The following is a 23,849-nucleotide window of genomic DNA, read 5'->3' on the forward strand; positions in this document are numbered from 1 at the left end:
ATTTCTAACTGCTCCAGGCTTCTGTTCTGTTCCAGTTCTTTCAGCACTCCACGTGTTGCAAGAGAGAAACTAGTTCTTCAGGTAACAGGAAATGGCCGGGAATGTAACATGTTTGTCCCACTTTCTCTTACCCTAGCCCTCCTTCAGGGACAAGTCATGGGCTGAGGTTATCTCTCATGTCACTGAGCTGAAATAGCTTGTAAGAGGGGCTAATGCAGTAAAACAAAATTGCTCTCATCTACTTACCTGTGGCTAGTCAGTGAATACCAGGTGTAGGAGTAGGAGTCAATTAAAGCAAGAAACCAAACAGTGAAGCCTTTAATCACTTACTGCAATAGTATATGCAAAAACCTAAAACTGGAGAAAGCACAAACTTTCTCATTCCATTTTCTCCATGGATTGAAACAGTGGTTCAGCGTCACATGCATCATCACAGATGTGGTAGGAGAGGGGGCTTATTCAACTAACTGTTGAGGGATCCCTGAACAAAAGGCTTTTAAGTTTTATGGCTTATGAAAGGCTACTGGAAGACTAGGAGTAGAAAAGTTCTGAGTGCTAAGTCAGAGTGAATAAAAGTGTCTTCCAGATTTCACACATCAAAGAAGTCTCTGTAGAGGTATCTGCAGAGACCTCAGCCAAAGGCCCTCAATAGAGACCTAGTAATAAAGGCCCGGAATGCAGATATGCAGAAGAGCATGGTGTCAGCAGGACTACACACATTCTTAAGACTCTAGGGAAGATGGCACTCCTTACCTCTTCTAGCTCCTGGTGGCTGCCAGCAGTCCTTCACAGAACTCCAAATTCTGCATTTTACCATTCTAAGTTACATAAATCCTACTTCCACTTAGGCTTCTCTACACTCAGTTCAGTTCAGTCGCTCAGTCGTATATGACTCTTTGTGACCCCATGGACTGCAGAATGCTAGGCTTCTCTGTCCATCACCAACTCCTGGAGCTTGCTCAGACTCATGTCCATTGAGACAGTGATGCCATTCAACCATCTTCTCCGCTGTCCTGCCATGCTTCTCCCACCTTCAATCTTTCCCAGCATCAGGATCTTTTCAAATGAGTCAGTTCTTTGCATCAAGTGGCCAAAGTATTGGAGTTTCAGCTTCAGCATCAGTCCTTCCAATGAATATTCAGGAATGATTTCCTTTAGGATTGACTGGTTTGATTTCTTTGCAGTCCAAGCGACTCTCAAGATTCTCCTCCAACACTACAGTTCAAAAGCATCAATTCTTCGGCCCTCAGCTTTCTTTATACTCCAACTCTCACAACCATACGTGACTACTGGAAAAACCATAGCCCTGACTAGATGGACCTTTGTCAGGAAAGTAATGTCTCTGCTTTTTAATATGCTCTCTAGGTTGGTCATAGCTTTACTTCCAAAGAGCAAGCCTCTTTTAATTTCATGGCTGCAGTCACTATCTGCAGTGATTTTGGAGCCCCGCAAAATAAAGTTTGTCACTGTTTCCATTGTTTCCCCATCTATTTGCCATGAAGTGATGGGACCGGATGCCATAATCTTCGCTTTTTGAATGTTGAGTTTTAAGCCCGCTTTTTCACTCTCCTTTTCCACCTTCATCAAAAGGCTCCTTAGTTCTTCTTCACTTTCTGCCATAGGGTGGTGTCATCTGTATATGTGAGGTTATTGATATTTCTCCTGAAAATCTTGATTCCAGCTTGTGCTTCATCCAGCCTGGCATTTCACATGATATACCCTGCACATAAGTTAAATAAGCAGGGATATTCACTTTAAAACTCTTTTAACTGTCTTTAACTATTTTCTTTACTTAAATTGAACACCAAATTGGATGGATGATGTTATAATTTTGCTTCATCTATCAAATTTGATCTAATAAACACTGGAGAAGTAGAACAGTATATTATACTTATACCTATTTTTACCCATTTCCATGTTCTTTGTGGAGTTCAGAGATTTCTGTTACCTCCTTTCTGCTCAGGAAACTTCCTTTAGCCATTCTTTAATGGTAATTTTGTAAACAATAAATCTTTGTCTTCCTCCTTCTAAGGATTTATTTCCTATTTATTCCTGGAGGATAGTTTTCCTGGATAGAGTTCACTGTTGGCATTTCTTTTCTTCAGCACTTGGAAAAACATGCTGCTTCCTTCTAGTTTAGATGAGAAATGTGGTTATTCAAATTGACAATCTTCTATAAATAATGCATGATTTTTTCTGTCTGCTTGTTAGGTTTTTTTTCATGGTCTTTAGTTTTCAGAAGTTTCATTATGATGTGTCTTGGCATGAATTTCTTCAAGTTTATCCAATTTGGCATTACCTAGGTCCTTGAGACAGTATAAGTCTGTCTTTCACCAGACTTGATAAAATTTCAGCCATTATTTATTTGAATACTTTTTTATTTTGAAAACTTTTTCAGTCCCACATTTTTCCTACTCTTCTTTTGAAACTCCATTTATACAAATAAGTGTTAGATATGTGGTTATTGTCCTACATGTCCTTGAGATTCTATATATTTTTCAGTGTATTTTCTCTTTATTCAGAATGTGATTCTACTGAATCTGTCTTCAATTTAACTTATTCTATCTTATCTTTATTCTACTTATGCTTTAAACTTGCTATTATATTTTTCTATGATATCCATTTGTTTTTTAAATAATTTCTATTTCTTTGCTGAGATTTCTATTTTCCCATTTGTTTTCATAATTTCTTGCTGAAGCCAGTTTTTGCGATGGCTGCTTATATTGCTTGCCTACAATTATAATACCTGCTTCACCTTAGTGCTGTGTCTTTTGCCATGAATGTCATTTCTCATTAATACTGTGATTTTCCTGGTTCTTTGTATGAGTGATTTTCTATCATGTCCTAAGCATTTTAGGTAAAATGAGACTATGAATCCTAATCTTTTTTAAAAAGCAGGCAGCACACAAAGGTCAGATGGATGTGGCTGTTTCTCTTTCCTGCTGACACTTTCCTGGGCACGGCACTGATATACACTGCCTCACTGCAGACAGATGAGGTGGAAGTTCAGATCTCTCTCTGGCCTTGCTAACACTTTTATGAAAGTGGGGCACTGACTCATACCACCTTTTCACCTCTGATAGAGGAAGCTTAGCTCTCTTCTGGGCTTCACTGATGCTACATGATGGGAGATGTGGAAGGAGTGTTGACTAGTTTTGCACACTTGTTCAGTTTCTTATTGCTGTTGGGTAGATGTGGAAGATTAGCTGACGGCAAGGATGCTTATTATAACTGATTTGTACTACAGGTTAAGTATTATTGATACTGTATGTGGATGGAGACTCAATTCACTACTGGACACTGATGGCAGTAAACTGGCAAGGGAATTATTAATTGAATAGTGCCTGACTCTGGCAAGATGGGATTGAGATGGAGGATCAACTTCTTTCTTGACTCTGACTCAGCCATGAATATGGAGGTGCAGTGGTTTTTCACTTAGTGTTGGGCTGGAATAGGGCAAGTATTGCCAAAATCTTTTCTATTGTTAGGGCACCAACTTCCTAGTCTTTTGGTGTGGGAAAACAGGCTTTGTTTGGAACTTTTTGTATGTTGTTAGTTATAGACTAGACACTTCTGAAGTGCTTTTTCAAAGATACATGAGTAGCAGTAAGAAATCCCAAGGAAGTAAAGGTCAAGTCAGTTCCTCAAGTTTCAAGGTTTCTAAGCAGCCTTTCTTCTTCTTTATAACTTTCAGGGACTTTTTATTCTTGTTCATTGTGGTAGCTGAGATTTTTACTTTTGAGGAGAACTTGAGCTGAATTAAAAATAAGTTTGATCTCCTTGCAGTCCAAGGGACTCTCAAGAGTCTTATCCAACACCACAGTCCAGAAGCATCAACTCTTCAGTGTTCAGCTTTCTTTACAGTCCAACGCTCACATTCATACATGACTACTGGAAAAACCATAGCCTTGATGAGATGGACCTTTGTTGTCAAAGTAATGTCTCTGCTTTTTAATATGCTGTCTAGGTTTGTCATAGCTTTTCTTCCAAAGAGCAAGTATCTTTCAATTTCATGATGGCAGTCACCATCTGCAGTGATTTTGGAGCCCCCCAAAATAAAATCTGTCACTGTTTCCATTGTTTCTCCATCTATTTACCATGAAGTGATGGGACCAGATGCCATAATCTTAGTTTTCTGAATGTTAAGTTTTAAGTCAGTTTTTTTCACTCTCCTCTTTTACTTTCAACAAGAGGCTCTTTAGTACTTCTTCACTGTCTGCCATAAAGGTGGTGTCATCTGCGTATCTGAGGTTATTGATATTTCTCCTGGCAATCTTGATTTTAGTTTGTGCTTCATCCAGCCTGGCATTTTGCATGATGCATTCTGCATATAAGTTAACTAAGTAGGGTGACAATATACAGCCTTGATGTACTCCTTTCCCCATTTGGAACCAGTCTGTTGTTCCATGTCCAGTTCTAACTGTTGCTTCTTGACCTGCATGCAGATTTCTCAGGAGGCAGGTAAGGTGGTCTGTTAGTCCCATCTCTTTAAGAATTTACCAGAGTTTGGTGTGATCCACACAGTCAAAGGCTTTGGGGCAGTCAACAATGCACAGTCAAACCAGTCATTCCTAAAGGAAATCAGTTCTGAATATTCATTGGAAAGACTGAAGCTGAAACTCCAATACTTTGGCCACCTGATGCGAAGAACTGACTCATTTGAAAAGACCCTGATGCTGGGAAAGACTGAAGGTAAGAGGAGAAGGGGACAACAGAGGATGGCATCATCGACTCAATGGACATGAGTTTGAGTCAACTCTGGGAGTTGGTGATGGACAGGGAAGCCTGGTGTGCTGCAGTCCATGGGGTCACAAAGAATTGGACATGACTGAGCAACTGAACTGAACTGAAAAATAAGTTTAAAAATATTAACTAATATTTTAATTGTTCTAGATGGAAGAGTCATTCTAATTATTTAGTCTATTATACCACCAGAAATAAAAGTCCTTTTTCTTAAGTTTTTATAAATACACTGACTCTTATCTGACAATCTTATTTTGATTTTCAACACATCACTTTCTGCTTTAGCTCAACATACTACTTTTCTTTATCCACAATTTTGTTAATTGTTTTATTTAGGTCCTCAAGACCACCTCTGGATTAAGTCACTTTCTAGGACAATTCAAGGATATAGCATATAGTCATACTCAAGAGTTATGGTGAATAAATAATGATGCTATAATAACAATGTACAGATACAAAGCCCAATCATTGAAGGGAAAAGGAGCATGGGGCAAAGTGCAGATGGAAACAGGCACAGGTTTACAAGAGTTTTCTCTCAGTGAAATCACACAGGTTATACTTGATTCCTCTAGCAAGGACAGCATATATAAAATACTGTTGGCCAGATATTCATTAGGGATTGAGGGACTAAGGTTTTTGTGGGGAGCTTGTCACACAGGTGTACATAACATATATCAAGACTCAAGACTCCCAGAAAGAAAGCCTGTGATTAGTATAAAAACTGCTTGCACAAGCACTTTAGGAACCATGAGCCACTCTTACTATTTAGAGAATGGGGAGAATCTTCTAAAAATTTAAGTTCTTAGATGCCAAGCAAAGGTCAACCTTTGTAGGAAGGCTTTCTAAGGAAATGAGTTTCAGGCCTGCTATGTTAATTCCTTTCAGCACAATTCCAAATACTAATTGTGAATTGTGAAAACCAATCAGCTGATATTTGTGATATTTGTGATAATATGCAGGTCAGGAAGGCAATGGCACCCACTCCAGTACTCTTGCCTGGAAAATCCCATGCACAGAGGAGCCTGGTAGGCTACAGTCCATGGGGTCGCTAAGAGTCAGATCTGACTGAGCAACGTCACTTTCACTTTTCACTTTCATGCATTGGAGAAGGAAATGGCAACCCACTCCAGTGTTCTTGCCTGGAGAATCCCAGGGATGGGGGAGCCTGGTAGGCTGCCGTCTATGGGGTTGCACAGAGTTGGACATGACTGAAGCGACTTAGCAGCAGCAGCAGCAGGTCAGGAAGCAACAGTTAGAACTGGACATGGAATAACAGACTGGTTCCAAATAGGAAAAGGAGTATGTCAAGGTTGTATATTGTCACCCTGCTTATTTAACTTATCTGCAGAGGACATCATGAGAAATGCTGGGCTGGATGAAACACAAGCTGGAATCAAGATTGCTGGGAGAAATATCAATAACCTCAGATATGCAGATGATACCACCCTTATGGCAGAAAGTGAAGAACTGAAGAGGCTCTTGATGAAAGTGAAAGAGGAGAGTGAAAAAGTTGGCTTAAAGCTCAACATTCAGAAAACTAAAACCATGGCATCTGGTCCCATCACTTCATGGCAAATAGATGGGGAACCAGGGGCAGACTTTATTTTTTTGGGCTCCAAAATCACTGCAGATGGTGACTGCAGCCATGAACTTAAAAGAGGCTTATTCCTTGGAAGGAAAGTTATGACCAACCTAGACAGCATATTCAAAAGCAGAGACATTACTTTGCCAACAAAGGTCCTTCTAGTCAAGGCTATGATTTTTCCAGTAGTCACATATGGATGTGAGAGTTGAAGTATAAAGAAAGCTGAGTGCCGAAAAATTGATGCTTTTGAACTGTGGCCACCTGATGCAAAGAGCGGACTCATTTGAAAAGACCTTGATGCTGGGAAAGATTGAAAGCAGGAGAAAAAGGGGATGACAGAAGTTGAGATGGTTGGATGGCATCACCAACTCAATGGACATGAGTTTGGGTAAACTCCAGGAGTTGGTGATAGACAGGGAGGCCTGGCATGCTGCAGTCCATGGGCCTGCAAAGAGTTGGACATGACTGAGCAACTGAACTGAGCTGAGGTGATTAAAGGTTATACTTTGATACTTAAAAGTCTTACTGCAAAAATATATTTATATACTAAAATTATTTAATAGGGACTATACTTGTTCAATACAGAAAATACAGGAGGAATAATGCTTAATAGGTGTGGTATAAAAAAGAAATATTCCTTAATTTGGGGGGAAGTTATTAAAAGTTGTCAATAGAAAATTATTTCTATAAGATCTCTAGTAGGCCAATCTGGGGTTATCTGATGATATATATCTTTCTCATGTGGGCTTTCACAAAGAATAAATTTTTCTTTGTCTATGTATGTGATACAGTGTCTTACCACACGGTAAGTACACAAAGGACATGCTGAATAAATGAAAGAATGAATACCTCCTTCCCTTGATTTGCTTTTGGAAGTGATTTGAAATCAACTTCTGCAGGAAGCACTGTTTAATTTATCCTAAGTTCCATCTGGTAACAATCTTATTTTATATACTGTTTTTATACATGCATTGGGCAGGATTAAATTTCAGTGCACCCTCTGCTGCTGCTGCTGCTAAGTCGCTTCAGTCGTGTCCGACTCTGTGCGACCCCATAGACGGCAGCCCACCAGGCTCCCCCGTCCCTGGGATTCTCCAGGCAAGAACACTGGAGTAGGTTGCCATTTCCTTCTCCAATGCATGAAAGTGAAAAGTGAAAGGGAAGTTGCTCAGTCGTGTCCAACTCTTTGCAACCCCATGGACTGCAGCCCATCAGGCTCCTTCGTCCATGGGATTTTCCAGGCAAGAGTACTGGAGTGGGGTGCCGTGCACCCTCTATCTCTATGTCAAATCATTTCATGTGCAATTCATCTTCTATGTTAGAATGTATGCCAAGACTGTATGTGAGATAGTTACATGGAGCTCCCAAATATGGCCTTATTTTGGTCAATTAAAATGGTAATTCTATTACAGGAGAAGTCTTAGACTCACCTTTATTGAAGAATGTGCTAACCATAAAGCCAAAGAATATTGAAGCAATGGCATAACACATAAGAAAGACAAAAATGAAACTATAGTCACTGTAGTAGAAGACTGGATCATTGAAAATCTACAATAAAACAATTATGACATCATGTAAAATATGCAATAAGTAGTACCATATAAACACAAGGGAAGAGGGAGAAAACTATGACCCTAAAGAAACAGATCACACTGCCCAGTGACTGAAACTCAATGAGATGCCAAGTTAACTAATTAACTTATTTCTTACAGAAGGATTAATGTTTTTCTCAGAGATTTGAAAGTCTCTGAATTTCCATAAAAGCCATTTTTCATTCTTTTGAAAACCTGAGACTGATCAGTCCATACTATGACTGAAGCTTTCTCCTTCTTAAAGCATAGTTGCAGCCGGTTGCAATCCACTGGAACTAAAATGTTAGATGTAACAGCCATATATGGCATGTAGCTATTAAACACTTGAAACATTAAGCACTTGAAATGTAGCTAGTGTGACTGAGGAGCTGACTTTTTATTGTCATTGAATTTTAGTTATTTTTAACTTAAACTCGAAAGATAAAGCAGCGTCAAATACAGATGAAGTATTTCTAATGAAAATACAGTGTACAAATTGAGATGTGCTCTAAATATGAAATATACACTGGAGTTATAAGTTTTAGTACAGAAAAGAATGTAAAATATCTCAATTTTAAAATGGGTTGCATACTGAAATAATATTTTGTGTATATTGGCTAAATAATACACATTATTAAAATAATTTCACCTTTTCCTTTTTAAAATTTCTAGTAGCTACTAAAATCCTAATAGTACATGTACGACTCATTTCTATTGGGCAGCATGAAACTAACACTTGCCTTGGCAAAGAGTAACACACATATCATAGAGACAATAAAGATATAAAAAAAGAAGAATGTGAAGAAATACGCAGCCCAGATCATCCAACTTTTAAGTCCAATTGTAAGCTGGTACTCCTGTAAGAAATTCAAAACAAATCAAATATTAAATATATCAGCAATTCATAACATTTCACATACATTTAAAAACTGAATTCTCATAAAAACATATTTAAATGGATAATATCTTCATTTTATGAGTGAAAAAAATCAAGGCTCAGAAAGTCGTGTGTGTTGATTACACATGCAGTTAGTAAGGGCAGTAATGACATTCAAATATTTTTCTCTTGAGTTCAGAAATCTTTTGTCAACATTACACCTAGTATTAAACCAAAGTGGAGAGCATTTAAAATTAAACTTTGAAATATCGAGATTAAGATCTCTTTTCCATTATATCCACATCCTTAAATGTGTTATGGTTTCTTTTTTAAAAAATTCAATTGTAAATTAGAAGTCAGCAGTACTTCTTATATTTGTTCTTTGTAGGCAATGAGTCTTTTCCTTCCCTCTAGTTTGTCTCTGAGCTTTTTGGAACTGTGGTTTGATGTCTACCATTAATTTTGTAAAAGTCTCTGCCATTATTTCTTTAACTCTATTTTCACATCTTCTTTTTGAATTCCAATTATATACACACTATATCATTGACAGTGTCCTATAGCTTTTCAATGTTTTCTTCTGGATCTTTACATAATGTTTTCTTTTTGCGCTTAAGTTTGTGTAATTTCAACTTTCTTGTATTCAATTTTTGATTCTTTCCTCGTGAAGGTCAAGTCTACTTATGAGTCTGTCAAAGGCATTCTCCATTTTTGTCAGTATGCTTGTTTTAATTTCTAGCAATTCCATTTGACTCCTTATAGCTTGCTGTTTCCGATCAGTTCAGTTCAGTTCAGTTGCTCAGTCGTGTCAGACTCCTTGCGACCCCATGGACTGCAGCATACCAGGCCTCCCTGTCCATCACCAACTTCCAGAGTTGACTCAAACTCATGTCCATTGAGTCGGTGATGCCATCCTCTGTTGTCCGCTTCTCCCACCTTCAATCTTTCCCAGCATCAGGGGCTTTTCAAATGAGTGAGTTCTTCGCATCAGGTGGCCAAAGTACTGGAATTTCAGGTTCAACATCAGTCCTTCCAATGAACATTCAGGACTGATTTCCTTTAGGATGGACTGGTTGGATCTCCTTGCAGTCCAAGGGACTCTCAAGAGTCTTCTCCAACACCACAGTTCAAAAGCATCAATTTATCAGTGCTCAGCTGTTTCTGATAGCATTACCTATCTGATCCTGCATGTTATCTATCATGCTGAAAAGAGAAAGCTTGACACTACTATTTTTAGAAGGCTGTTTGCAAGATTGGCCTTTGGTTGGTATACGGAAATTTGGCTGATAAACCACTCCCTTCACTGATATAAAACATTTTCTAAATGATAAGTGTGGCTGACCATGCCTAAACCATTTAGACAAATAATATGGTGTATGTTGGATACCTGCTGTCTAGGAGTTTGAAATTTTGGTATGTGGTAGGCCAAAGGTGTTTATAAATATAACCAGCATGCCAATCAAAACCTTGGATGCTAATGGATTTCTAATGGATTTCTCTGGACAAGAACACCACAAATATGTTGCTGGATTTTCATCACTGGTGCAAGAGTATGCCCTGGGTGACCTCTTGTGAAATTACTTGCGGAAGCCTGCAGGTTAATTCCTCTAGGCTTTGCCTGTGTCATTTTCTCTTATGATTCAGCTATCACCTACACTTACTCTACCATTAAAATAAACCTTAGCTGTTAGCATATCTACATGCTGAGTCCCATGAATCCTTCAAGTGAATTTCAGAAAATAGGGATGGTCTTAAGGATCCTGGACACCATCACCTTTTCCTTTAGTGTCTTAAATTATTAATCACAATAATTTAAACTGTGAAGCATGGGTCAGCAGTGGACTGCGGCAGGACCGGGGGCACTGAATGCCCCAGTGCTACACAGGACCTTTTGAAGGAGGTCCTTCAATTATCTTCATTACCTTCACCATAGTTTGGCCTCAGGCCAAACAACAGGGAGGGAACACAGCCCCAGCCATCAACAGGAAATTGGACTAAAGATTTACTGAGCATTGCCCCACCCATCAGAACAAGACCCAGTTTCCCACTCAGTCAGTCTCTCCCATCAGGAAGTTTCCATAAGCCTCTTAACATTTATCCATCAAAGGGAAGACAGAATGAAAACCACAATCACAGAAAACTAATCAGACTGATCACATGGACCACAGTCTTGTCTAACTCAATGAAACTATGAGCCATGCCACGTAGGGCCACCCAAGACGGATGGGTCATGGTGGAGAGTTTTGACAAAACGTGGTCTACTAGAGAAGGGAATGGCAAGCCACTTCAGACTTGAGAACCCCATGAACACTTTGAAAAGGCAAAAAGATAAGACACTGAAAGATGAACTCCCCAGGTTGGTAGGTGCTAAATATGCTACTGGAGAAGAGTGGAAAATTCTGAAAGAGATGGGAATACCAGACCCTCTGACCTGCCTCTTGAGAAATCTATATGCAGGTCAGGAAGCAACAGTTAGAACTGGACATGGAATAACAGACTGGTTCCAAATAGGAAAAGGAGTACGTCAAGGTTGTATATTGTCACCCTGCTTATTTAACTTATCTGTAGAGGACATCATGAGAAATGCTGGGCTGGATGAAACACAAGCTGGAATCAAGATTGCTGGGAGAAAAATCAATATTCTCAGATATGCAGATGACACCACCCTTATGGCAGAAAGTGAAGAGGGACTAAAGAGCCTCTTGATGAAAGTGAAAGAGGAGAGTGAAAAAGTTGGCTTAAAGCTCAACATTCAAAAAATGAAGATCATGGCATTCATTCCCTTCACTTCACGGCAAACAGATGGGGAAACAGTGGAAACAGTGGCTGACTTTATTTTTTGGGGCTCCAAAATCGCTTCTGATGGTGATTGCAGCCATGAAATTAAAAGAGGCTTACTCCTTGGAAGGAAAGTTATGACCAACCTATACAGTATATTAAAAAGTAGAGACCTTGCATTGCCAACAAGATCCATCTAGTCAAAGCTATGGTTTTTCCAGTAGTCATGTATGGATGTGAGAGTTGGAGTATAAAGAAAGCTGAATGCCGAAGAATTGGTGCTTTTGAATTGTGGTGTTGGAGAAGATTCTTGAGAGTCCCTTGGACTGCAAGGAAATCCAACCAGTCCATCCTAAAGAAAATCAGTCCTGAATATTCATTGGAAGGACTGATGCTGAAGCTGAAACTCCAATACTTTTGGCCACCTGATGCAAAGAACTGCCTCACCGGATAGCTCCCTGATGCTGGGAAAGATTGAAGGCGGGAGGAGAATGGCAAAAGGGATGAGATGGTTGGATGTCATCACTGACTTGATGAGTTTGAGTAAACTCTGGGAGTTGGTGATAGACAGGGGAGTCTGGCGTGCTGCAATCCATGGGGTCACAAGGAGTCTAACACGACTGAGTGACTGAACTGAATTTAAAACTTGTCTGGGCTTTCTAACAACTTTGATTTATCTGAGTCTGATTTTGATTACAGATTTGTCTCTTTGAAACACTTTTTTCTTAATTTTTGGTGTGGCTTACAATCCTTTATTGAAAATCAGACATGTTAGCTAGGGGAGCATATATGAAGGTAAATAGGCCTATAGTGTGATGCTTCATATTAGATTAGCTAGGACCTGAGTTGTTTGAAATTGTTACTCTAATTTCAAATTCTAACATCAAATTCCTCTAGTGAACTTTTACCGTGTCTCTTCTTGCCATCAGGTTTTACTTTTACCTTTTGGCTGCTTCACACACTTTGCTTCTGGAAATCAGCTAGCTTGGTATTCACTCTTCCTGGTCTGTAGTTGTTACTGGGATATAATCTGCTTCTATGGGATGCAACAACCATCCACAATGCTGAACATGCAGAAATAATCCAACCCTCTGTGTAACAGAACTCTACATGCTTAAAAATCCTTTAAAGAAACTTTGTAAGAAAATAATTTGGATTACCTTCAATCTTTTTTCCTTTTCCCATACAATAGATCGAATGATGGAAAGTACAGTTGGAGAGAACATGAGTATGAACATCAGAGGAAGGAAACTACCAGTGAGCAAAAGTAATCCGTCATCAGGATAAGCTGGATATGGAAATCTCTGTACAAGGATGCTGATATCATCAAACAACTGTCTAGCACTGCTCTCATGATATAGAATGATGGCCTTATCTAAGGCATGCTGTATAGCCAGGAATCCTTCTCTGATGTACCCTATATGATAAAATAAACATCATTAAGTAAAACATGCTAAGGAATGTCTAATCAGACACATGCAAAAAGCAAGGTAATTCAAGTCAGTCATAGCTTATCACATATAGAACGTAAACTTGGTGTTGCATCAGGGTCAACTGAACATAATAGCTCTGAGAACCTATTATAGCGCTCACACAGAAACAAGCGTTACTTCTTCAGAGGAATCTAATTCACATCTTCTAAAAATTAAATATATTTAATAAAAGTGGTAGACTTGGTAAATGTAATTCATATTTACAAAAAATGCAGCTTTAATTAAACACTGGTGAGATGAAGACTTGGAAATGTAAAATAAGATGTGAAAGTCAGAGTGACAGATATATATAGTGAGTAATACAGTTTGGACCCCAAGGAAAATTGTTTCACTGAAACCAAGTTATCCATAAAGCTAAAAGGCAGTTTAGGAAGTAACTTACTTTTCTTTTACTTATTTTTTCTACTTGGAATGGGCTTTTAACTTACAAATCTAGAGCCTTATGCATTGGTAAAATAGGTGAGACTAACAAAAAATAATTACACTTGGGATAGACTCAAACTGCTTTTTTAAAAACTGAAGTATAGTTGATTTACAATAATGTGATAGTGTCAAGTGTACAGCATAGTAACTCAGGTACATTTTTTTCAGATTATATTCGACTAGAGGTTAGTATAAGAAATTGAATATAATTCCATATACAGTAAACTCTTGTTGTTTATCTATTCTATGTATTTTGTAGTTGTTCAGTCGCTCAGTCAGGTCCGACTCTTTGTGATACCATAGATTGCAGCATGCCAGGCTTTCCTGTCCTTAACCATCTCCCAGAGCTTGCTCAAACTGATACCCAATGATTTGGTGATGCCATCCAACCATCTTGTCCTCTGTTGTCCCCTTCTCCACCTGCCTTCAATCTTTCCCAGCATCAGGGTCTTTTCAAATGAGTCAGCTCTTTGCATCAAGTGGCCAAAGTACTGGAGCTTCAGCTTCCACATAACTTCCAATGAACATTCAGGGTTGATTTCATTTAGGATAGACTGGTTGGATCTCCTTCCTGTCCAAGGGATTCTCAAAAGTCTTCTCCAGCACCATGGCTCAAAAGCATCAATTCTTTGGTGCTCAGTTACCTTTATGGTCCAACTCTCAGATCCATACATGACGGCTGGAAAAGCCATAGCTTTGACTAGATGGACTTTAGTCAGCAAAGTGATGTCTCTGTTTTTTAATAAGCTGTCTAGGTTGGTCATAGCTTTTCTATCAAGAAGTGTCTTTTAATTTCATGGCTGCAGTCACCATTTTCAGTGATTTAGGAGCCCAAGAAAATAAAGTCTGTCACTGTTGCCATTGTTTCCCCATCTATATACAATGAAGTGATGGGACCGGATGCCACGATCTTAGTTTTTAAAATGTTGAGTTTTTAGCCAGCTTTTTCACTCTGCACTTTCACATTCATCAAGAGGTTCTTTAGTTCCTCTTCACTTTCTGCCATAAGGGTGGTGTCACCTGCATATCTAAAGTTACTGGTATTTCTCCCAGCAATCTTGATTCTAGCTTGTGCTTCATCCAGTCTGGAATTTTGTATGATGTACTCTGCACATAAGTTAAATAAGCAGGGTGACAGTATACAGCTTTGATGTACTCCTTTTCCAATTTGGAACCAGTCTGTAGTTCCATGTCCAATTCTAAATGCTGCTTCTTGACTTGCATACAGGTTTCACAGGAGGCAGATAAGGTGGTCTGGTATAACAATCTCTTCAAGAATTTTCCACAATTTATTGTGATGCATACAGTCAAAAGCTTTAGCATAGTCAATAAGTAGATGCTTTTCTGGAATTCTCTTGCTTTTTCTATGATCCAACAGATGTTGGCAATTTGATCTCTAGCTTGGAGAATTTTGAGCATTACTTTGTCAGCATTTGAAATGAGTGTAATTGTGTGGTAGTTTGAGCATTCTTTGGCATTGCCTTTCTTTGGAATTGGAATGAAAACTGATCTTTTCCAGTCCTGTGGTCACTGCCGAGTTTTCCAAATTTGCTGACATATTAAGTGCAGTACTGTAACAGCATCGTCTTTTAGGATTCAAAATAGCTCAGCTGGAATTCCATCACCTTCACTAACTTGGTTCACAGTGGTGCTTCCTAAGGCCCACTTGACTTCACACTCCAAGATGGGCTCTAGATGAGTGATCACACCATTGTGGCTATCTAGGTCATTAAGATCTTTTTTGAATAGTTCTTCTGTGTATTCTTGCCACCTCTTCTTAATATCTTCTGCTTTTGTTAGGCCTCTACCATTTCTGTTCTTTATTGTGTCCATCTTTGCATGAAATGTTCTCTTAGTATCTCTAATTTTCTTGAAGAGATCTCTAGTCTTTCCCATTCTATTGTTTTCCTCTATTTATCTGCATTGATCACTGAGGAAGGCTTTTTTATCTTTCCTTGCTTTCTTTGGAACTCTGTGTTCAAATGGGTGTATCTTTCCTTTTCTTCTTTGCCTTTAGCTTCTCTTGTTTTCTCAGCTATTTGTAAGGCCTCCTCAGACAACCATTTTGCCTTTTTGTACTTCTTTTTCTTGGGGATGGTCTTGATCACTGCCTCCTGTACTATATTATGAACCTCTGTCCTTAATTCTTCAGGCACTCTATCAGATCTAATCCCTTGAAATTATCTGTCACTTCCATTGTATAATCATAAGGAATTTGATTTAGATCAGAGCTGGATGGTCTAGTGGTTTTTCCTACTTTCTTCAATTTTGCAAAAGTCTGAATTTTGCAATAAGGAGTTCACGATCTGGGTCACAGTCAGCTCCTGGTCTTGTTTTTGCTGACTGCATAGAGCTTCTTCATCTTTGCTGCAAGGAATATAATCAATCTGAGTTCAGTATTGACCATCTGGTCATGTTCATGTGTAGAGTCATCTCTTGTGTTGTTGCAAGAGGGTGTTTGCTATGACTAGTGCGTTTTCTTGGTTTGCCCTGCTTCATTTTGTACTCCAAGGCTAAACTTGCCTGTTACTCCAGTTAACTCTTGCCTTCCATACTTTTGCATTCCAGTCCCCTAAGATGAAAAGGAATCCTTTTTTGGTGTTAGTTTTAGAAGGTCATGTAGGTCTTCTTACAACCATTTAACTTCAGCTTCTTTAGTATAACTGGTTGGGGCATATACTTGGATTACTGTGATATTGAATGGTTTGCCTTGGAAACGAACAGAGATCATTCTATTGTTTTTGAGTGCACCCAAGCACTGCATTTTGGACTCTTTTGTTGACTATAAGGGCTACTTCATTTCTTCTTCTAAGGGATTCTTGCTCACAGTAGTAGATATAATGGCCATCTGAATTAAATTTGCCCCTTTTGTTCCATTTTAGTTTACTGATTCCTAAAATATTGATGTTCACTCCTGCCAGCTCCTGTTTGACCACTTTCAATTTACCCTGATTCATGGAATTAATATTTTCTATCGCAGGTTCCTATGCTATGCTATGCTAAGTCGCTTCAGTCGTGTCTGACTCTGTGTGACCCCGTAGACGGCAGCCCACCTGGCTCCCCTGTCCCTGGGTTTCTCCAGGCAAGAATACTGGAGTGGGTTGCCATTTCCTTCTCCAATGTGTGAAAGTGAAGTTTCTCAGTGGTGTCCGACTCTTAGTGACCCCATGGACTGCAGCCTACCAGGCTCCTCCGTCCATGGGATTTTCCAGGCAAGAGTACTGGAGTGGGGTGCCACTGCCTTCTCCAATTGCAGGTTCCTATGCGATATTATTTACAGCATCAAACTTTACTTTCACCACCAGACACATCCACAAGTGGGCGCTGTTTCTGCTTTGGCTCAGCCTCTTCATTTCTTTTGGAGCTATTTCTCTGCTCTTGTCCAGAAGCGTATTAGGCACCTACCGACCTGGGGAGTTCATCTTTCAGTGTCCCATCTTTTTGCCTTTTCATACTGTTCATGAGGTTCTCAAGGCAAGCATGCTGAAGTGGTTTGCCATTCCCTTCTCCAGTGGACCATGTTTTGTCAGAATTCTGCACCATATTGGAACTCTACATGGCATGGCTTATAATTTCATTGAGTTAGACAAGGCTGTGATCCATGTGATCAGTTTGTTTAGTTTCCTGGGACTGTGGTTTTCAATTTGTGTGCCCTCTGATGTATGAGGATAAGAGGCTTGTGGAACCTTCCCTGATGGGAGGAACTGGCTGTGGGGAAAATTTGATCTTGCTCTGGTGGGCAAGGCCATGCTGAGGAAATCTTTAATCCAAGTTTCTGCTGATAGGTGGGTCTGTGTTCCCTCCCTTTAGTTTGGCTAGAGGCCAAACTGTGGTAGGGGTAATGGTGACCTCCTTCAAAAGGACTTACGGAGCATGCTGGGCTTCTCAGGAGTGTTGCAGTCAGTGCCCCTGACCCCGCAGCAAGCCACTGTTGACTCACGCCTCCGCCGGAGACTCAAGGACACTCACAGGCAAGTCTGGCTCAGTCTCTTGTGGGGCCACTGCTCCTTTCCCCTGGGTCTTGGTGGGCACAAGGTTTTGTTTGTGCCCTCCAAGTCTTTTTCCCCAGTCCTGTGGAAGTTCTGTAATCAAATACCATTGGCTTTCAAAATCAAATTCCCCAGGGGTTCTCAGTCCCTTTGCTGGATTTCCCAGGTTAGGAAATCCCTTGTGGGCCCTAGAACTTTTGCAACAGTGCAAGAACTTGTTTGGTATAATCGTTCTCCAGTTCATGGGTCATCTGCTCAATGGCTCTACAGTGGAGCTAATGGTGACCTCCTCCAAGAGGACTTATGCCTCACACCGTGCCACCCAGGTCTGATGCAGCCAAAGCCCCTGTCCCTGTGGTAGGTCACTGCTGACTCGTGCCTCTGCAGGAGACACTCAGACACCCAAAGGTAAGTTTGGCTCAGTCCCTTGTGGAGCTCACTGTTCCTTTCCTGGGTCCTGGTGCGCACGATTTTTTTTTTTTTTTTTGGCATCTCCTCAGCATCTGGTGGGTCTGAGATTTGATTTTAAACATGATTGCACCCCTCCCACTGTCTTGTTGGGGTTTCTTCTTTGCCCCTGGATGCGGGCTATCTTTTTCTGCTAGGATTCAACATTCTCCTGTTGATGGTTGTTTAGCAACTAGTTGTGATTTTGGTCGGTACTCTTGCCTAGAAAATTCCATGGATGGAGGAGCCTGGTGGGCTACAGTCCATGGAGTCGCAAAGAGTCAGACACGACTGAGCAACTTCACTTGTGATTTTGGTATTCTTGCAGGAGAAGATGAGCACACATCCTTCTACTCCAGTATCTTAGAAGTTAATCAATCTAAGGCAAGGATGAGACTTTAATCAGGGAGCCAGCTGACCAAGAAGATGGAAGGTTAATGTCTCAAAATAACCATATTATCTGGGTCTGGATGCCAGGTTCTTTTATAGATCAGAGATTGGGAAGAGGTGAGGAAGCAAAGTAAAAAGGCCATTAATCTTGCAAACATCTCCTAGAATGGCAAGCCTCAGGCAGGGGATGTGTTAATTTCTTCCTGCCATATACAGGTGGACAGAGTTCTGAACAAAGGCACTTTAGTTTAACAGTCAGGCAGTTGGGTAGGATTCTCTGAGGCAGAGCATTCTGTATGATTATAATAACAAAAGCAATGAAAAGCAAGTCAAAGAAACAGTTTCTGACATGAAACAAAGAAGTCAGAATTGGCTTCTTCTCCACAATATATTCACATCCCACTCAAAGCATCTCCCTTTGTTCTGAATTCATGCTGAGATTTCTCCCCAGAAACATCCTCAAGTCCAAGACACTTGGTATAGAGCTTCCACAGTCACTCCCTCAAGTATGGAAACTTTTGGAAATAGAGTTATCGTTCTCATTTCTGAAGCAGCACCCCAGGCTATGGGGTGCAAGCCTGGCCTGCCCTGCCTATTCTGTGATGCCCTTGGTCTAAGAAGCTGCTTGCATATGCCTTCTGCTAGGTGTAGTTGCATACTGCATTTTATGTATCAGTTCAGTTCAGTTCAGTTGTGCAGTCGTGTCCGACTCTTTGTGACCCCATGAATCGCAGCACGCCAGGCCTCCCTGTCCATCACCAACTCCCGGAGTTCACTCAGACTCATGTCCATCGACACAGTGATGCCATCCAGCCATCTCATCCTCTGTCGTCCCCTTTTCCTCCTGCCCCCAATCCCTCCCAGAATCAGAGTCTTTTCCAATAAGTCAACTCTTCGCATGAGGTGGCCAAAGTACTGGAGTTTCAGCTTTAACACCATTCCTTCCAAAGAAATCCCAGGGCTGATCTCCTGTAGAATGGACTGGTTGGATCTCCTTGCAGTCCAAGGAACTCTCAAGAGTCTTCTCCAACACCACAGTTCAAAAGCATCAATTCTTCGGCTCTCAGCCTTCTTCACAGTCCAACTCTCACATCCATACATGACCACTGGAAAAACCATAGCCTTGACCAGATGGACCTTTGTTGGCAAAGTAATGTCTCTGCTTTTCAATATGCTGTCTTGGTTGGTCATAACTTTTCTTCCAAGGAGTAAGCGTTTTTTAATTTCATGGCTGCTGCTGCTGCTAAGTTGCTTCAGTCGTGTCCGACTCTGTGCGACACCATAGAGGGCAGCCTACCAGGCTCCCCGCTGTCCCTGGGATTCTCCAGGCAAGAACACTGGAGTGGGTTGCCATTTATTTCTCCAATGGATGAAAGTGAAAAGTGAAAGTGAAGTCGCTCAGTCATGTCCAACTCTTAGCGATCCCATGGACTGCAGCCCACCAGGCTCCTCCGTGCATGGGATTTTCCAGGGAAGAGTACTGGAGTAGGTTGCCATTTCCTTTCCCAGGGGATCTTCCCGACCCAGGGATTGAATCTGGGTCTCCTGAATTGCAGGCCGACTCTTTACTGTTGGAGCCACCAGGGGAACCCATAGCTCAAGGAACTACATTCAATTTCCTGGGATAAGTCATAATGGAAAATAATATTTAAAAAAAGAATGTATATATATGTGAAATATGTTGAGTTCACTTTGCTATATACCAGAAATTAGTACAACATTATAAATCAAATACACCTGAATTAAAAAAAGATATCAAAAATGATGGCTATAAAACGTGATGGCTATAATTCCTTATGTTGTACAATTAATATATCCTTGTTACTTATATATTTTGTACATTGTAGCTTGTATCTCTTAATCCCATATCCTACCTTAATTTTCTCTCTGCTCTGGTAACTAACTACTAGTTTTCTTTTCTATATCAGTTGGTCTTTTTATTTTGTCATGTATGTAAATTTTATTTTTTAGATTCCACACATAAGTGATATCACAAAGTATTTGTCTTTTTCTGCCTGATATTTCACTAAGCATAATATTTTTTAGGTTTATTCACATTGCAGCAAATGGCAGAATTCTGTTCTTTTTTATGACTAATATTCATTATATATCTTTTTAATATCATCCCATTATATATGCATATGGGCTTCCCTAGAAGCTCAACTGGTAAAGAATCCACCTGAAATGCAGGAGAACCCAGTTCAATATCTGGGTCAGGAAGATCCCCTGGAGAAGGGATAGGCTACCCACTCCAATATTCTTGGGCTTTCTTGATGGCTCAGATGGTAAAGAATCCACCTGTATTGCGAGAGACCTGGGTTTGATCCCTGGGTTGGGAAGATCTCTTGGAGGAGGGCATGGCAACCCAATCCAGTATTCTACCCTGGAGAATCCCCAAGGATAGAGGAGCCTGGCAGGCTACAGTCTATAGGGTCGCAAAGAGTCGGACACAACTGAGTGGCTAAGCACAGCACAGCATATATGTATATATTGTATTTGAATCTTTGTGACCCCGTGGACTGTAGCCCACCAGGATCCTCTGTCCATGGAATTCTCCAGGCAAGAATACTGGAGTGGGCATCCATTTCCTTCTCCAGGGGATCTTCCTGACCCAAGGATCGAACCTAGGTCTCCTGCACTGCACATGGATTCTTTACCACCTGAACCACCAGGGAATCCATATATATATATATCTCTCACATATTTCTTATTCATTTGTCTTTTGATGAACACTTGGGTTGCTTCCATATCTTGGCTATTGTAAATATTGCTGCTATGGACATTGGGTGCATGTATCTTTTCTAGTCAGGGTTTTCATTTTCTTTGAGATGTATATTGAGGAGTGGAACTACTGGATCATATAGTAGTTCTAATTGTAGTTTTTTAAGTATCCATACTGTTTTCTATTCCCACCCACAGTGTACATGGAGAAGGCAATGGCACCCCACTCCAGTACTCTTGCCTGGAAAATCCCATGGATGGAGGAGCCTGGTAGGCTGTAGTCTATGGGGTCATGGAGAGTCAGACACGACTGAGAGACTTCACTTTCACTTTTCACTTTCATGCATTGGAGAAGGAAATGGCAACCCACTCCAGTGTTCTTGCCTGGAGAATCCCAGGGATGGGGGAGCCTGGTGGGCTGCCATCTATGGGGTCACACAGAGTCGGACACAACTGAAGCGACTTAGCAGCAGCAGCAGCAGTAGCAGCACAGTGTACAAGAGATTCTCTTTTCTCCATATTCTGGTCAACATTCGTTATTTGTAGACTTTTGATGACAGCCATTCTGATATAAATGAAGTATTATCTCATCTGATTTACATTTTTCTAATAATTAGTGATACTGAGCACCTTTCCATGCGTCTGTTGGCCATCCATACATCTTCTTTGGAAAAAATGTGTATTCAGGTCTTCTGCCCATTTTTTGATTGGGTTGTTAGTTTTTTTGATATTGAGTTGTATAAGCTGTTTGTGTATTTTGGATATTAACCCCTTGTCTGCCATACCATTTGCAAATATTTTTTCTCATTCCATATGAGAAATGGAATTTTGTTGATGTTTGTTGTGCAAAAGCTTTTAAGCTTAATTCTTAATTTTTACTTTTGTCTTAGGAGACAGATAGAAAAGACTTTGCTACAATTTCCATCAAAGAATGTCCTGCCTATGTTCTCTTCTAGGAGTTCCACAGTATCAAGTTTTATATTTAGTCCTTAATCTTTTTCAAGTTTATTTTAGTACATGGCATTATGAGGGAGTGTTCTAATCTCATTGTTTTACATGTAGCTGCTCATTTTTTTTTTTCAGCTTAACTTATTGAAAAGACTTTTTTCTTCATTGTATATTCTTACCTATATAAACTGACTACAGGTCTGTGGATTTATTTCTGGGGTCTCTACTCTGTTCCACTGGCCTATGTATCTGTTTTGTGCTGCATCATTCTGTTTTGATTACTGGATATTTCTAGTGTAGTCTGAAGTCAGGGAATATGAGAGCTTCAGCTTTGTTCTTTTTTATCAAGCTTGCTTCAGCAATTTGGAGTCTTCTGGTTCCATATACATTTTAGGATTGTTTGCTCTAGTTCTGTGAAAAACGCCATGGGTATTTTGAATGAGATTGTATTAAATCTGTAGATTGCTTTCAGTATGGCCATCTTAGCAATATTAACTCGCTAATTCAGCAGCATGGACCATCTTTCCCTTTCTTTGAGTCATCTTTAATTTCCTTCATCAATGTTCTATAGTTTTTTTTTTTTTAATAGAAACTCTTTTTTATGAAGGAATTGCTGTTTTTAGGCTTCAAGAGATTCTTTTGTGGTTATAAAATTGAAATATCAAGTATTGAGGTTTCTCATTCCTTCTTTAATATATTTAGTACCTATCCAAGGAAGGTGCCCCCAAGGAGGGCATGGCAACCCACTCCAGTATTCTTGCCTGGAGAATCCCGTGGACAGAGGAGCCTGATAGTCTGCAGTCCATATGGTCTCAAAGAGTCAGATATAACTGAAGTGAATTAGCATGAGGCAGTAGCTGTCTTAATATTCTACTCACCTACTTGTCAATCCTTCTTAATCTCTGTATCCTTGTCTTCTTTTATTTACTCTTCCTTAATTTAAATGTTACCAAACATGCTTCATCCACCCTTCTTCTCATAACATTTTCCCACTAATAGTATGGTATTAAGGAAACCCAAGGGCATACTGCCTGGTGTCAAGTAATATAACGCTCAAAATCAACAAGTGGAATAAAACAAAATTCAGATGTCCAATGCAAAATAAGGGCCATTCTCTGAAACACTGCAATCAATTATATAAATTGTGAAATATAGGTCACAGTCTTATTTATTCATCAATAGAAACAAAAGTTTGAGTTCAGATTTAAACAAATACCAAAGATGAACATGAGTGTCATTACTTGGAGAGTGTCATTACTTGAAGAGATGCATCCACTACCATATCATTTCTCCTATTTGTACTAAATATTGCTATGATTTTGTCTCTTATAACTTCCAGGAAGAGATTTCATATTCCTTCACTTTACACATTAGGTATTTAATGATCTATTTGCCTCTTAGCTTCACCTTGAATAGCCTCCTGTATAAGTCGCTATTCTAGCTATAAAAAAGAAAACAAACAAAATGCCATGTAGTCCCCTGAATGTGGCATCCTATCTTGATGTGTTTATGATCTTACTTGCACTATGTGGAATAGTACTCATTTATCTCCGTCTAGCTAATTCATACAGTTACTTGTAGACTCAGCTTAAATTCTTTCTTAACAGACTACATATAGATTATTTTTAATGACTGTCTAATATGTTCATCTATTCTATTACTGGTTATGATGTTTCCAATTTTTGTTGCTTATGCTAAAATGTGCATAGGTTTTTTCCTTCTGCTGAATATCTGCTAAATATTAAAAGCTCAAGGGCTTCCTTGGTAGCTCAGCTGGTAAAGAATCCGCCTGCAATGCAGAAGACCCTGGTTCGATTCCTGGGTCAGGAATATCTGCTGGAGAAGGCACTGGCTACCCACTCCAGTATTCTTGGGCTTCCCTGGTAG

At 39.9% G+C, this 23,849-nt stretch overlaps 1 protein-coding gene across 1 annotated transcript in view; it reads right to left on the reverse strand.

Annotated features, from left to right (window-relative positions):
- The window catches only part of LOC113883814 (ATP-binding cassette sub-family A member 3-like), a 201,960-nt gene that overhangs the window by 162,817 nt on the left and 15,294 nt on the right, over positions 1-23,849 (reverse strand). The window contains exons 5-7 of the mRNA XM_027527832.1: positions 12,712-12,968; positions 8,646-8,756; positions 7,759-7,876 (exon numbers count right to left, since the gene is read on the reverse strand). Of these exons, the coding sequence (XP_027383633.1) occupies positions 7,759-7,876; positions 8,646-8,756; positions 12,712-12,968 (486 nt within the window). The remainder of the gene's footprint in view (positions 1-7,758; positions 7,877-8,645; positions 8,757-12,711; positions 12,969-23,849) is intronic.

The sequence above is a fragment of the Bos indicus x Bos taurus genome, chromosome 25 (genome assembly GCF_003369695.1).
Source record: "Bos indicus x Bos taurus breed Angus x Brahman F1 hybrid chromosome 25, Bos_hybrid_MaternalHap_v2.0, whole genome shotgun sequence".
NCBI lineage: Eukaryota > Metazoa > Chordata > Mammalia > Artiodactyla > Bovidae > Bos > Bos indicus x Bos taurus.